Raw genomic sequence first — 12970 nt, forward strand, 5'->3', positions numbered from 1 at the left:
GGTGACGTTTTGTATGATCCGACTGGAATGCTTCACGGCAGACCACCTTTTCCTCTTCTCTATAGACACAAGACCAACTCCATCCTCTTCCTCCACACGTTTTGCTCTCCTCTGTAGAATAAGTGTAGAGAGAAACTGAATCCTTTAAGCCATATAAAAAATTGCTATTTGGGGATTGAAGAGTGCTAGCTAGCTATTATCTTTATCTGTTAAAAATAAGCCTCCAATCATAATTTAAAATGTTGGGTGATTTGAATAAATTCACTATAAGATAACAGTTTATTTCCATTTTGGTACAGTGATAGAAACTTTATTGGTGTAAGAGTGTGAATTGGAGTTGATGATCATTGATTAGTAATGTCTGGCCTGTGTCTATAAATTCCTGTGTGTCAAGTGAAATGATTGAGATGGTGGTTGGTTCTAGAGAATAAAGACATGTTTTGTAAAGCTCCTGTCTGGTCTTAACTTTCCTATAGTTGACGTTCCAATCTCCGAACCCTCTAAACGGAGTGTTATATTGGCATTGAAAAATATTATCTTGTTTTAAACTTACAGGCCTAAGCAAGCACCCTGGACTATACCAAGTAATATGAACATATTCAATCAAGCAAACCACTATATAGTGTAACAGGGCATCATCTGGCAAATTCCATAATAAATAACATAATTTCACTTATAGTACGTCTTTCACAATACATGAAAATCATTGCACATCCTGTTGTGTTCTAATCAATGCACTATGTTTTCAGATAGTCCCGATATCATCTCTGTTCCTATTAGATGAGTTTGCTAATGGTGAGCCCAGCAGCAGAGGGAAATTGGTGTCTTGCTGAAAATGTGTTGCATCAATTTAGTATTTCAAGCAATAGGCCTAAGTGTAGCCTCAGTATGTCAGTGTACAGCCTCTTCCAAGAGGTCTGGACTTATTAAGCATGGGTGGTAGTGAGCTATCCCTGTAACAGCCGGGTTGCAAGTTGGTGCAGTTTGAGCACTTCCCCTTCAATTGCTACACTGGCAGCAACGGTGGGATAATCCTCCTGTAGTCTCTCATTCTCATGCCTTTGATGGAAGTGTGAGGTCTGGAACTTTATGGCACAGATTGCCCTGAAACGAGAAAGATCGCTGGTTCAAACACTGTTCTAATTACTACACAAGTAGCCTACACTGAAACTCGGATATACACTTATTATAATTATTCTATAGCCTAAGTCTATGCTGAGTAGGCTGTGCTTATGCTGAACACAGCTATACTGGTATGAAACACTGTCCCTGTAGCCATACTGGGCTGGAACCAGTGATCTTCTACTTTGCAACACAAGTGACCACCCTCCTTGACAACGTATCAACTGTTTGAGGTATACAAAAGGTACCAATTGGGTAGCTCCATCAGCAACATTTCAAGCTAGCTGTGGAGTGAGCTTACGGCACGTTCTTAACTCTGTTACACAAGGAGTACTGGCACCGGAATGGCCCGCCCTCCCTGGCTCCCCTTGAGCCTGTGTAGGGTTATGATATGATTTGGTTTTTAACAGAAAAGTAGGTTGATTTAGTTTTATTTTATTGGTAGTTTGTATGATGTTTTGTCTTCTTCCCCACATTGAAACTGTTTTGGACATATTGTTAACATCCCGCTCAGTAGGTGGCGGCATGCACATTACATTTGTGCGTGCCAGAGAAGAAGAAGAACTTCCTATCTTTCGTTTCCTCATAACAGACACACCCCACAGACACACTTCTCTACTGAGAAGCAGATAGGTAATGCTTGCATGTTAAACTGAACTCAGCTGGGTCAGCGATAAAATCTCCAAGCAAACTTCTCACTACTGTTTTGCATTATTTAGGCTACTTTAAGTAAGTAAGTAGCTAAGTAAATTAGGTTCTTCTTTGAACCCTATCTGATTCTAGGATGACTGTAATTGGCACAACATTTTTGAAAGTTGTGATAAATGATTGAATATGTTATTACATTGACAGCATGTCCTTCGGCGGCTTCATGCAACCTGTTAAGGTAGGCCTAACTGAGATTTCTGCACCAGTTTTTGGTGGGGGTACATCTTTCTCAGTATTACCGTTAGTCTCTGAAATCCCAGTGACTACATCGGCAGGGGACGACAAATCCAAGTCCAGGAGGAGAATGACAAAAAACTCTGAGGAGAATGGGATAAACTCATCTGGGGGTTTTGCAGGTAAGCAAAATAACAGCATAGACTATCATGATGCCGGAGTAATTTCAAAATAGCGCATTGTGTGCTGTTTAATTGCCACTTTCCAGTAGACTAGACTTACCTAAACATTCATGATGTTCACTAGTTTGCTCTTACACTATACTCTATCGACTCTAGGCCTGCCAGGGGCAGAACAGTGGCAAAGTAAGATGGAGTCCCCATGGAGGGAGGTGGCATGGACTGAGGAGTGAGTAGGCTATCACACCAATAAACTCAAACGTACCTATGTACACCTAATAAGGTACTAAACACATGGGTAGACAATGCTATGTTTCCTACCCGGTCGGAAGACAATGACAAACATAACACGCAGCACCCCTTCTACGGGCATGTGGGGGGAGGGTTCTTGAAATGTAACATTCAATAAAAATGTAGCTGCTGGAAGTTACCAGACCATTCTAGACGTTTTGACTAATACAAAATTCTCCATACCTCCAAAAGAGTCGTGACATAACAACAGGATTTGGAGGCATGGCTACGTGAGACTACATCTGGTGTAATCAAAATTAATTTAAAATGAGCCATGTTTACCCAGTCGCAAGAAGACCCTGATGGAGTCTATCAGTTCATATAAGCCTGGTTGTGAGGCTGTGTCTGAGGCTCGGGTTCTGCTGATGGGGCCTGTCGGAGCCGGCAAGTCCAGCTTCATCAGCTCTGTTCAGTCAGTCTTCACAGGAAGAGTCACTAACCGGGCCATGGTTGGCTCTTCCTCTGCCAGCTTCACCAAAAAGGTAGAGGTAAAAAACAACAAAGTATTTGAGTTTGTGAGAAACTGGGAGTTTTGGGGCTGGTTGATATAGATAAATTACATGCAAAATAAAGATACTTGACTGGTTCAAAATATTGAGTTAAGTTACAAAAACTATTATTGTTAATCATTCCATATTTTAAACCACATAGTATTTCCTAACACATATAATTCTGTCTATGTCCTCTGTCTTAGCTCCAGTTGTTCAACATTCGTGGGCGGAATCCAAAGCAGCCTACTGCGCTGGTCCTGTGTGATGTCATGGGTCTGGGAGATGGGGAGACTGGACTAACCCTCCATGATACTCTGGCTATCATCAAAGGCCATGCACCCGAGGGACACAAGGTACGTGAGGGAGAACGGACACAGGTGCCACCGGTGTGTGTAAAACAGAGTGCAAGTATTGGGAGTCAACGTTCATATAACTCAGAGTTTAGCAACGGGGCACAGTGTGTGCCGGTGTTTGTTCCGTTTTAGCTCTAACACACCTGATTCAACTAATCACAGTCTGCAATTTAGACCACTATTATGAATCAGGTGAGTTAGTGCTGGGTTGGAACATAAGCATGCAGGCAGCCTCACAGGACAGGAGTTGCTCACCCCTGATATAAATGTCTCTGTTTGGTAGAGAATATTCCAATACTCTCTCAGCTGGTTGGTTTGAATAACCAAGCTAATGTTCTCATTCCCATTCATCCTCTACAGTTCAGTCCTGAGCGGCCTGTGAGATCGGAGACTGTGGGCTATGTGAAGAAGCCGTCCCTTAAAGACAAGGTCCACTGTGTCGTCTTTGTGGTGGATGCTTCTAAAGTGTCCAGCTACACCAAAGGCCTAGGCACCACCTTCCAACAGCTCCGAGAACACATCAGTGACCTGGGTGAGCACAATAGGAAGTGTTTTAGCAATGGCAGTAATGGTTGTTGGAACTGTGGTCAATTCTGTCAGTTGACAGTGTGTGAAACAAATGTGTTTTGTAGGTGTGCATCAAGTGGCACTGCTGACACACGTGGACCAGGTGTGTCAGGAAACCGCCCGTGACATCACCCAGGTGTACAACAGCCGGGTCGTTCAGCAGACGGTACTCTCAATAATACCCCTTATTGATGTTAGTCAGCTATTGGAACATCAGCTATTGGAACATCTGAAGTTTAACCTCCCTGTATGTACAGTAGTTCTACTGTGAACATCCTAAGCCTAAACTGTCTCTTTAACAAGGCTGTGAAATGCTGTGTAACATAAAAATGCATTACATATGCTTTTTGTGTTCTATTACTTGCTTGCATTATTGTTAACTTGTTAATTAGTCCTTTACAGAAGTCTTGCTTTGAGTTAAATTAATGTGTAGGAGGGATGTCTAGGGATGTTTTAACCTGTTTTGTACACTAGGGGCACTCATGTGGGGTTATGGGTCACTGGCCACATGGATATACTCTAGGTACAAAGTTGACCAGGGAAGTGTTAGCTAAGCACAGGTGAGGGACACGTTCAACGGGGGCAGGGCCGATAATGTCTTGGATGAACAAGGATGGGAAGGGGGCTCTTCCTATCTACGGTGGCCCACAAGGCCTTTGTGGAAGTAAATGAGGAGGCCACCACTGGCATGGTGACCCTAGAAATCCTGTTAAATTATTAGTATTATAATTCCTAATTCTACGATGGTGACGTTCTCTATGATCTGAGAGGAACGCTACACGGCAGACCACCCTCTATAGACAGAAGCCCAACTCTGTCCTGTTCCTCTGCAGGTTTTCCTCTCCTCTGTAGAATAAATGTAGAGAGAAACTGAATCCACTAAGTCAAATAAAAAATACTGTCTACGTTTATTTTCTGTTTGGACAGTAGCGTTGTGTATGATCATGGTTCCCCCTTACACTCTGTTATTTGGATATAAGAGTGTATTATCCTTTCTGTAAAAATTAAGCATACAATCCTAATTAAAAATGTTGTGTTTTTTCATATGATTCACAATAAGATAACACTTCATTTATATTTTGGTAGAGTGATAGAAACTTTATTGGCATTGAAAAATATGATTTGTTTTCAACTTTAAGTACACACACTTGATAGAATATACAGTTAGTTTACAAAACATTAAGAACACCTTCCTAATATTGAGGTGCACCACCTCCCCATACTCTCAGAAAAGCCTAAATTCGTCGTGGCATAGACTCTACAAGGTGTCGAAAGCGTTCCACAGGGATGCTGGCCCATATTGACTCCAATGCTTCCCACAGTTGTGTCAAGTTTGCTGGATGTCCTTTGGGTGGTGGACCATTCTTGAAACACACGGAAACTGTTGAGTGTGAAAAACCCAGAAGCATTGCAGTTCTTGACACAATCCGGTGCGTCTGGCACGTGCTACCATACCACGTTCAAAGGCACTTAAATATTTTGTCTTGCCCATTCACCATCTGAATAACACATACACAATCCATGTCTCAATTGTCTCAAGGCTTAAAAATCATTATTTTACCAGTCTTCTCCCCTTAATCTACACTGATTGAAGTGGATTTAACTAATTACATCATTAAGGGATTATAGTTTCACCTGGATTCACCTGGTCAGTGTATATCATGTAAAGAGAAGGTGTTCTTAATGTTTTGTATACTCAGTGTACAGAGTAATACAGTATATAGGAAAGTATTCCATCAAACAAGAACACTATATAATGTAACAGGGCATCATCTGGCAAATTCCATATAGCATAATTTCACTTGAAGTACGTCTTTCACAATACATGAAAATCATTGTACATCCTGTTGTTTTGTAATCAATGGATTATGTTGTCAGATGAGTCCCGATATCATCTCTGTTCCTATCAGATGAGTTTGCTGATGGTGAGGCCCAGCAGCAGAGGGACTAGGCTCAGTCTGATGGACCAGGCTGTGTTAGGGGCTGTTTTACAGGTGACATTCTCAGTGCTGAAGTTGGCAATGGTTGCTAAAGGCCGCAGTTGATCAATAGCGTTGCAGACGTTGGAAGTTGTACAGCCCTGGAGGTTCACCGTAGTAGAACTGATAGAGCCAGGTTTCACTGTCAAAGAGAAAAACACTTAGTTGTCCGAACACCTTTCTCTCGTAAAACAACTAAAATCTCTGAATTGTTTTGAATCAACAATAATAGCTGCTTTGTGTCAACAGCAGAAGATTATCTAGAGATTACCTAATGTCATAAGCTTTTGTATCATGAAAACAACCACAAGACAACTCACTGGTACTAAAACACTTGTCCTCCACTCCCAGGCAGGCCACAGTACTGTTACACACTGTGTCTTGGGGGCTGCTGCAGGAGGGACACTGTCGTCCGTTAGCCTGCGAACTGGGGGCTGTAGGAAGAGAACAGATATGGATTATGGTGGATATGTATTCTACACTCAGTGGTTGTTTTTATCGCACTGCTTTGCTTTATCTTGGCCAGGTCGCAGTTGTAAATGAGAACTTGTTCTCAACTGGCTTACCTGGTTAAATAAAGTTTAAATAAAAATATAAAAATATAACTAGCTACAGTAGCTAAATAACTCTTGTTCAGATTTCATTGGTAATACAATGGAAACACATTCAGGAACCATGTTGTCTGGTTCTCCTTAGTTCTCATTTGTCCTTGTTCTGATAGTGGAATTGAGGCAATGAGACAGTACAGTACAGTGTAACCCTCCTGAGAAAGGTGGTGAATTTATCTGAAGTCTTAACTATATGCTCAACTCCCAAGACGGACTGGACAGTATAGGATTAAGGTTGTGAAAAGACTCCAAAGACTTTCACTTTCCTTCAGTTAGATGAGTGGCCTAACTGGTTATAACCCCCAACTGCATGCAGGGATGGTTGGGAGGATTACTTAAAAACATTTTAGATTGTTACAGATTACAGTTACATCAAAAGTATCGTAATCAGTGATGTAATCCTATGGATTACTCAAAATGAGTAACATAATCCGATTGCTTTTGGATTACATTTGGATTACCTTCATTTCTAACACACAGACATAATTTTCATCATTTTATATTTTAATATACACTGCTCAAAAAAATAAAGGGAACACTTAAATAACACAATGTAACTCCAAGTCAATCACACTTCTGTGAAATCAAACTGTCCACTTAGGAAGCAACACTGATTGACAATAAATGTCACATGCTGTTGTGCAAATGGAATAGACAACAGGTGGAAATTATAGGCAATTAGCAAGACACCCCCAATAAAGAAGTGGTTCTGCAGGTGGTGACCACAGACCACTTCTCAGTTCCCATGCTTCCTGGCTGATGTTTTGGTCACTTTTGAATGCTGGCGGTGCTTTCACTCTAGTGGTAGCATGAGACGGAGTCTACAACCCACACAAGTGGCTCAGGTAGTGCAGCTCATCCATGATGGTACATCAATGCGAGCTGTGGCAAGAAGGTTTGCTGTGTCTGTCAGCGTAGTGTCCAGAGCATGGAGGCGCTACCAGGAGACAGGCCAGTACATCAGGAGACGTGGAGGAGGCCGTAGGAGGGCAACAACCCAGCAGCAGGACCGCTACCTCCGCCTTTGTGCAAGGAGGAGTAGGAGGAGCACTGCCAGAGCCCTGCAAAATGACCTCCAGCAGGCCACAAATGTGCACATGTCTGCTCAAACGGTCAGAAACAGACTCCATGAGGGTGGTATGAGGGCCCGACGTCCACAGGTGGGGGTTGTGCTTACAGCCCAACACCGTGCAGGACGTTTGGCATTTGCCAGAGAACACCAAGATTGGCAAATTCGCCACTGGCGCCCTGTGCTCTTCACAGATGAAAGCAGGTTCACACTGAGCACATGTGACAGACGTGACAGAGTCTTGAGACGCCGTGGAGAACGTTCTGCTGCCTGCAACATCCTCCAGCATGATCGGTTTGGCGGTGGGTCAGTCATGGTGTGGGGTGGCATTTCTTTGGGGGGCCGCACAGCCCTCCATGTGCTCGCCAGAGGTAGCCTGACTGCCATTAGGTACCGAGATGAGATCCTCAGACCCCTTGTGAGACCATATGCTGGTGCGGTTGGCCCTGGGTTCCTCCTAATGCAAGACAATGCTAGACCTCATGTGGCTGGAGTGTGTCAGCAGTTCCTGCAAGAGGAAGGCATTGATGCTATGGACTGGCCCGCCCGTTCCCCAGACCTGAATCCAATTGAGCACATCTGGGACATCATGTCTCGCTCCATCCACCAACGCCACGTTGCACCACAGACTGTCCAGGAGTTGGCGGATGCTTTAGTCCAGGTCTGGGAGGAGATCCCTCAGGAGACCATCCGCCACCTCATCAGGAGCATGCCCAGGCGTTGTAGGGAGGTCATACAGGCACGTGGAGGCCACACACACTACTGAGCCTCATTTTGACTTGTTTTAAGGACATTACATCAAAGTTGGATCAGCCTGTAGTGTGGTTTTCCACTTTAATTTTGAGGGTGACTCCAAATCCAGACCTCCATGGGTTGATACATTTGATTTCCATTGATCATTTTTGTGTGATTTTGTTGTCAGCACATTCAACTATGTAAAGAAAAAAGTATTTAATAAGATTATTTCATTCATTCAGATCTAGGATGTGTTGTTTAAGTGTTCCCTTTATTTTTTTGAGCAGTGTATTATTATTTCATTTCGTAAAATGACCATTTCAGAAAAGGGGACTAGTGTAAGAGGATAAAGTGTCAGAACTGCTGATGTGGATGTGGTGTAGGAGTCAAACGCAGGACACAGAAGCTTCGTCCAACCGACTTTACTGAACGAAAAAATAATAATAACACTGGCCTCAACTAATCAGGAGGCGAACTATTACGCAGCAGTGCGTAAAACACTTAAATGCTATAGCGCACGAAACACAGTGCGACTATCCAGAACATACAAAATGCAAAAACGAGCAGCACCTAAAGACAGGCGGAACAATTACACACAACACACGACTAACAAAACGAGAAACTTATAGGAGACATAATTAACACTAAAAGGAAACAGGTGTACAAAGAAGACAAAACCAAACAAACATCGATAACATACAACAGTGGCAGCTAGTACTCCGGGGACGACGACCGCCAAAGCTTGCCCGAGCAAGGAGGAGGAGCAGCCTCGGCCGAAACCGTGACATAAAGATCCTATAATTTACGTGTTCCATATTTTATGTGTGAAAGCATAGTCACAGGGCAGCCTGTTAATGTTCTCAGTTGGTGGTACCAGCCCATGATTTGGTCGCACCAAAATGTTGTTGCGGCGTCACGCAGTATTTTAAAATGCTTCATTAAGAAGTGTAGCCTAATTGATTACTGAAATGGTATGATTCAATAAATAAATTGTTTAATTTAACATGTCCAATCAGGAATCCCAGTAATCCCAGTTACATGTAATCCATTACTATCCAACCCTGCCTACGTGACTGACTACATACCAGAGTGCTACAATATTAAATAAATAATATTAAATAAATACATGAAAAATACACTTCTATTGATTTAGCTATGTATTTAACTCACTCTGGTGCAGAGGGCAGCAACAAAGGCTCTCCACTTCTGACTACAGTATGTAGTTGTAAATCCTGCCTTTATTAAAAAATTTGACATTGGTGGCTTTGAAACTGTACTAAATGAAAAAATCTCCATAACAGACATGACATCTCAGCTGGTGTATTTGAGATCATATATTTCTTCAAACTATGACAACTGAAATCAGGACATCAAATACATTGTTACAAAACCCAAACCTTATTTAGGTAAAAGACACAGTTCTCTTACCTGATAGAGTGTTTTTGTTGCACCCATCAGTGTTACAACAGAGCATTTTATAGGCAGAGGTTATGAAGCCCAGGTTCACTGACACTGTGGTTTCAGAGTTCAGAGGACCTCCGCAGATGGAGATTGGTGAACACGCCTTGATTGTCAGGGGGGTATTTATGGGACCTTCACCAGTAACAGATCCATTACAAAACCGGAGAAAGAGAGATGAATTTAGAACATAATCTAAAGAAATGGTAGCATAGAGCCATGAGTCAGTTACCATGAAATATTGTACATTGTAATTAAACAGGAGGGTTCAAAAACATACTTCATTAGGAAGCTAACAGCATAATTTAATTTGGTTTGAAGCGTTAACGTGAAGTGGAAACCAACTCTAAACTCACCTGGTATGGTTACAGTAGCAGTGAGACATGTTGTGTTTAATGAGTCTGGACAGGTGACTAAAGGTTGGTTTGTACCACAGTCCGCACCACTGCAGTTGAAACACTGCAGCATCTCAACTGAAAAACAAGAAAATAATACAAATTCACAGTAAATAAGAAAATGTACTAATATACTGTAAAAGCAATTTAGCTATGATGAATATTAACACAGGCATTTGAGAGTGATGCAGTCAAGAAACTATTTATCTTGGTAGATGCCCATATCAGTGTGAGAGGTCAGAGGTGTTACCTGAGCAGAAGAGAGTGCAGATGAGAGAGAGAGTCAGGATCAGCTTCATCGTGGACAGATAGACAGGCAGGTGAACAGCAGTGGTATCTGGGCTGGGAGACAGGTCATTATAAACCCAACATTGAGGGTAGGGCAGGAAGGGGGAAAATCAGCAATGTTACAGTATTTCATGTTTAACAGGTTTCCCCACTCATGTGCCCTGTGAACATAAGTTATTATGATAACATAAGTGATAATGACCCATAACATGTTGCTGCCACCACAATACAGAGGATTAACAACATTGCATTCTCTCCATCATTGCTGGCCTGTACGACAAAGTGAAAAGAAGGGAGCCTGTGCTAGAAAATAAACTCCATATCATTCATTCTGTTTGCAATAAGACTGTTAATAATACTGCAAGACAACACAGCAAAGACATAACCTTTATGGTCTAAATAAAATCCAATACAACACAGTGTTAGAGAGTTTGTCAGGATAAAAGGAAATATGAAAGGAGCAAAGCCCAGGTAAAAAGATAGAGGAAAACCTGCCTCAGTCTTCTGAAAACCCTGGGATAGAGTAAAAAATAAATTACGGGACAATAATTGCAAAAAATGTCATGCCAAAGACACACCAGAATGGCTTTCCAAGAGATGTTGAGTGTTACTGTTTGGTCCAGTCTCAGTCCTGACTTAAATTTGTTTGAAAATCAGAGACAAGGTTTGAATGTTGCTGTCCATCAATGATTCCCAACCAAATTGACTGAGCTTGGTAGATTATTCAAAATGATTCACAGCTGTAATGACTGCAAAAGGTGCTTCAACCAAGTATTAATTAACTCTGAGGTGTGAAGACATATGTTCTTTTGAATATTTAAAAAAATCTTCCACTTTGAAAATGTGGAGTAGGTTGTGTAGATTGGGATGGGACAATTCCAATGTATTCCTGTTTAGATTTAATAAATGTGAAAACTGTGCAAGGGGTGTGTAAACTTTCACTAGAGACTGTATTTCTGCTGCACTCCAAATTAATGTTTGGTTTTGAGTTCAGTGCAGGTTCTCTCCTGAATTCATTACATTATACTTGTTTTTTGTGATCGTTTTTTATTGTTCATTTCCTCATCAAGAAAAATAGACCAAATATATACTGCATTATACCTCAATAATAACAAAAATATTTCTGATCACTTATGGTTTGAGTAAAAGTGAAAGTAAATGTCACGATCGTCGGGAACAGAGGACCAAGGCGAACATGCTTTTTATTAATGTTACACGAACAAAACAACCAACGATACGTGAAGTCCTACGGTACAAACACAAACCAAAAGGAACAAGATCCCACACCATACTGTGGGAAACAGGCTGACTAAGTATGGGTCCCAATCAGAGACAACAAGCAACAGCTGATTCACGTTGCCTCTGATTGAGAACCACACTGGCCAACATAGAAACACAATACTAGAACGAACACAAATGAAAACTCACACCCTGGCTCAATATACTAGAGTCCCCAGAGCCAGGGCGTGACAGTAACATTTTTTAAAGAAATGTTCTGCTGTCAATTTGGCACTGATCCCAAATCTGTGACTTTGTCACACCCAAATATGTTAAAAGAAAAGAAAACTTATGGTTGCTTCATTTCAGCAAAATTGAAAGTGAAACTTTTAACTTGTTTAGTACAGCAGGGGCACTCTCACATGGGGTTATGGGTCACATGTAGTTGACTAGGAAGTGTCAGCACAGGTGAGAGGAGATTGTAGACTGTTCCTACCATCAGACTCGAACACTTATAGATGCATCTCTTAACGTTGTATGACATTTATCTTTTATATCTACAATAAAGGGGAACATTACCAAGTCAAATATCTAGATCTGGAAAGCCAATTATATGTGGCTGCGTCATGAACTGCTCTCAACCTGTGCCAGTGGCATTTCATAGCGCCATAATACTTACATTAAACCTAACCCTAACCTTAACCCTAACCTATTCCTAACCCTGCCGTAACCTAATTTGAACCATTTCAGAAATTATCGGTTTGCATGTCAGTCAAGTCCTGTTAGTTTTTTCCTCAAAGAACATGTGAACCGTAATAAAAAAAAGTTGAATGATAGGAAGACAAGGTCCGAGTGGCACAGTGGTCTAAGGCACTGCATCGCAGTGCTAGCTGTGCCACTAGAGATCCTGGTTCGAATCAGGACCGGGAGACCCATGGGGCGGCGCACAATTGGCACAGCGTCGTCCAGGGTAGGGGAGGGAATGGCCGGCAGGGATGTAGCTCAGCTGGTAGATGCTTCAGGGTTGTGGGTTCGATTCCCACGGGGGGCCAGTATGAAAAAATAAAATTAAAAAAATGGTATGCACTCACTAACTGTAAGTCGCTCTGGATAAGAGCGTCTGCTAAATGACTAAAATGTAAATGTAACTACATATTTTAAGCCCTCATAAACCCTTTCTAAGGCATAATAGATGCTTCAGAATACATTCAGAAGCCAGTGAATGATGGCAAAGGGATTATGCCACAGTGTCTTCAGAAAGTATTCATACCAATTAGGCCTCCTGTAGCTCAGTTGGTAGAGCATGGTGCTTGCAATGCCAGGGTTGTGGGTTCG

At 41.9% G+C, this 12970-nt stretch overlaps 2 protein-coding genes across 7 annotated transcripts; one reads left to right on the forward strand and one right to left on the reverse strand.

Annotated features, from left to right (window-relative positions):
• Positions 1-1706: 1706 nt before the first annotated feature.
• On the forward strand, positions 1707-4796 carry LOC121576494 (interferon-induced protein 44-like). Of its 6 annotated transcripts, none has more exons than XM_045223544.1 (8): positions 1711-1855; positions 1975-2008; positions 2091-2186; positions 2343-2412; positions 2761-2962; positions 3169-3318; positions 3679-3850; positions 3951-4796. In XM_045223544.1, the coding sequence occupies exons 3-8, from the start codon at positions 2135-2137 to the stop codon at positions 4154-4156; spliced, it is 852 nt and encodes a 283-aa protein (XP_045079479.1). In that variant the 5' UTR covers positions 1711-1855; positions 1975-2008; positions 2091-2134; the 3' UTR covers positions 4157-4796. The 6 variants fall into 6 exon arrangements, with proteins under 6 accessions (XP_045079477.1, XP_045079479.1, XP_045079478.1 ...); XM_045223543.1 differs by having other exon boundaries at positions 1711-1851; XM_045223542.1 differs by having other exon boundaries at positions 1707-1755; positions 1975-2186.
• A 620-nt stretch (positions 4797-5416) lies between these two features.
• On the reverse strand, positions 5417-10464 carry LOC123491975 (phospholipase A2 inhibitor and Ly6/PLAUR domain-containing protein-like). The gene is made up of 5 exons (XM_045223545.1): positions 10380-10464; positions 10091-10207; positions 9705-9869; positions 6185-6298; positions 5417-6006 (listed from the first exon to the last, which is right to left on the reverse strand). Exons 1-5 carry the CDS (start codon positions 10426-10428, stop codon positions 5792-5794), a joined length of 660 nt encoding a protein of 219 aa, XP_045079480.1. The 5' UTR covers positions 10429-10464; the 3' UTR covers positions 5417-5791.
• Between the last annotated feature and the right edge of the window lie 2506 nt (positions 10465-12970).

The sequence above is a fragment of the Coregonus clupeaformis genome, chromosome 11 (assembly GCF_020615455.1).
Source record: "Coregonus clupeaformis isolate EN_2021a chromosome 11, ASM2061545v1, whole genome shotgun sequence".
Classification (NCBI taxonomy): domain Eukaryota; kingdom Metazoa; phylum Chordata; class Actinopteri; order Salmoniformes; family Salmonidae; genus Coregonus; species Coregonus clupeaformis.

Excerpts from the sequence above, each read along its gene's own strand:
- LOC121576494 (XM_045223542.1), top strand. The coding sequence starts at position 1,976 with ATGTCCTTCGGCGGCTTCATGCAACCTGTTAAGGTAGGCCTAACTGAG. Across the intron at positions 2,413-2,760 it reads GAGGTGGCATGGACTGAGGA|TCGCAAGAAGACCCTGATGG; the intron begins GTGAGTAGGCTA and ends ATGTTTACCCAG. Across the intron at positions 3,851-3,950 it reads AGAACACATCAGTGACCTGG|GTGTGCATCAAGTGGCACTG; the intron begins GTGAGCACAATA and ends TGTGTTTTGTAG.
- LOC123491975 (XM_045223545.1), bottom strand. The coding sequence starts at position 10,428 with ATGAAGCTGATCCTGACTCTCTCTCTCATCTGCACTCTCTTCTGCTCA. Across the intron at positions 6,299-9,704 it reads CAACAAAAACACTCTATCAG|CCCCCAGTTCGCAGGCTAAC; the intron begins GTAAGAGAACTG and ends CTCTTCCTACAG. Across the intron at positions 6,007-6,184 it reads GGACAAGTGTTTTAGTACCA|TGAAACCTGGCTCTATCAGT; the intron begins GTGAGTTGTCTT and ends TCTCTTTGACAG.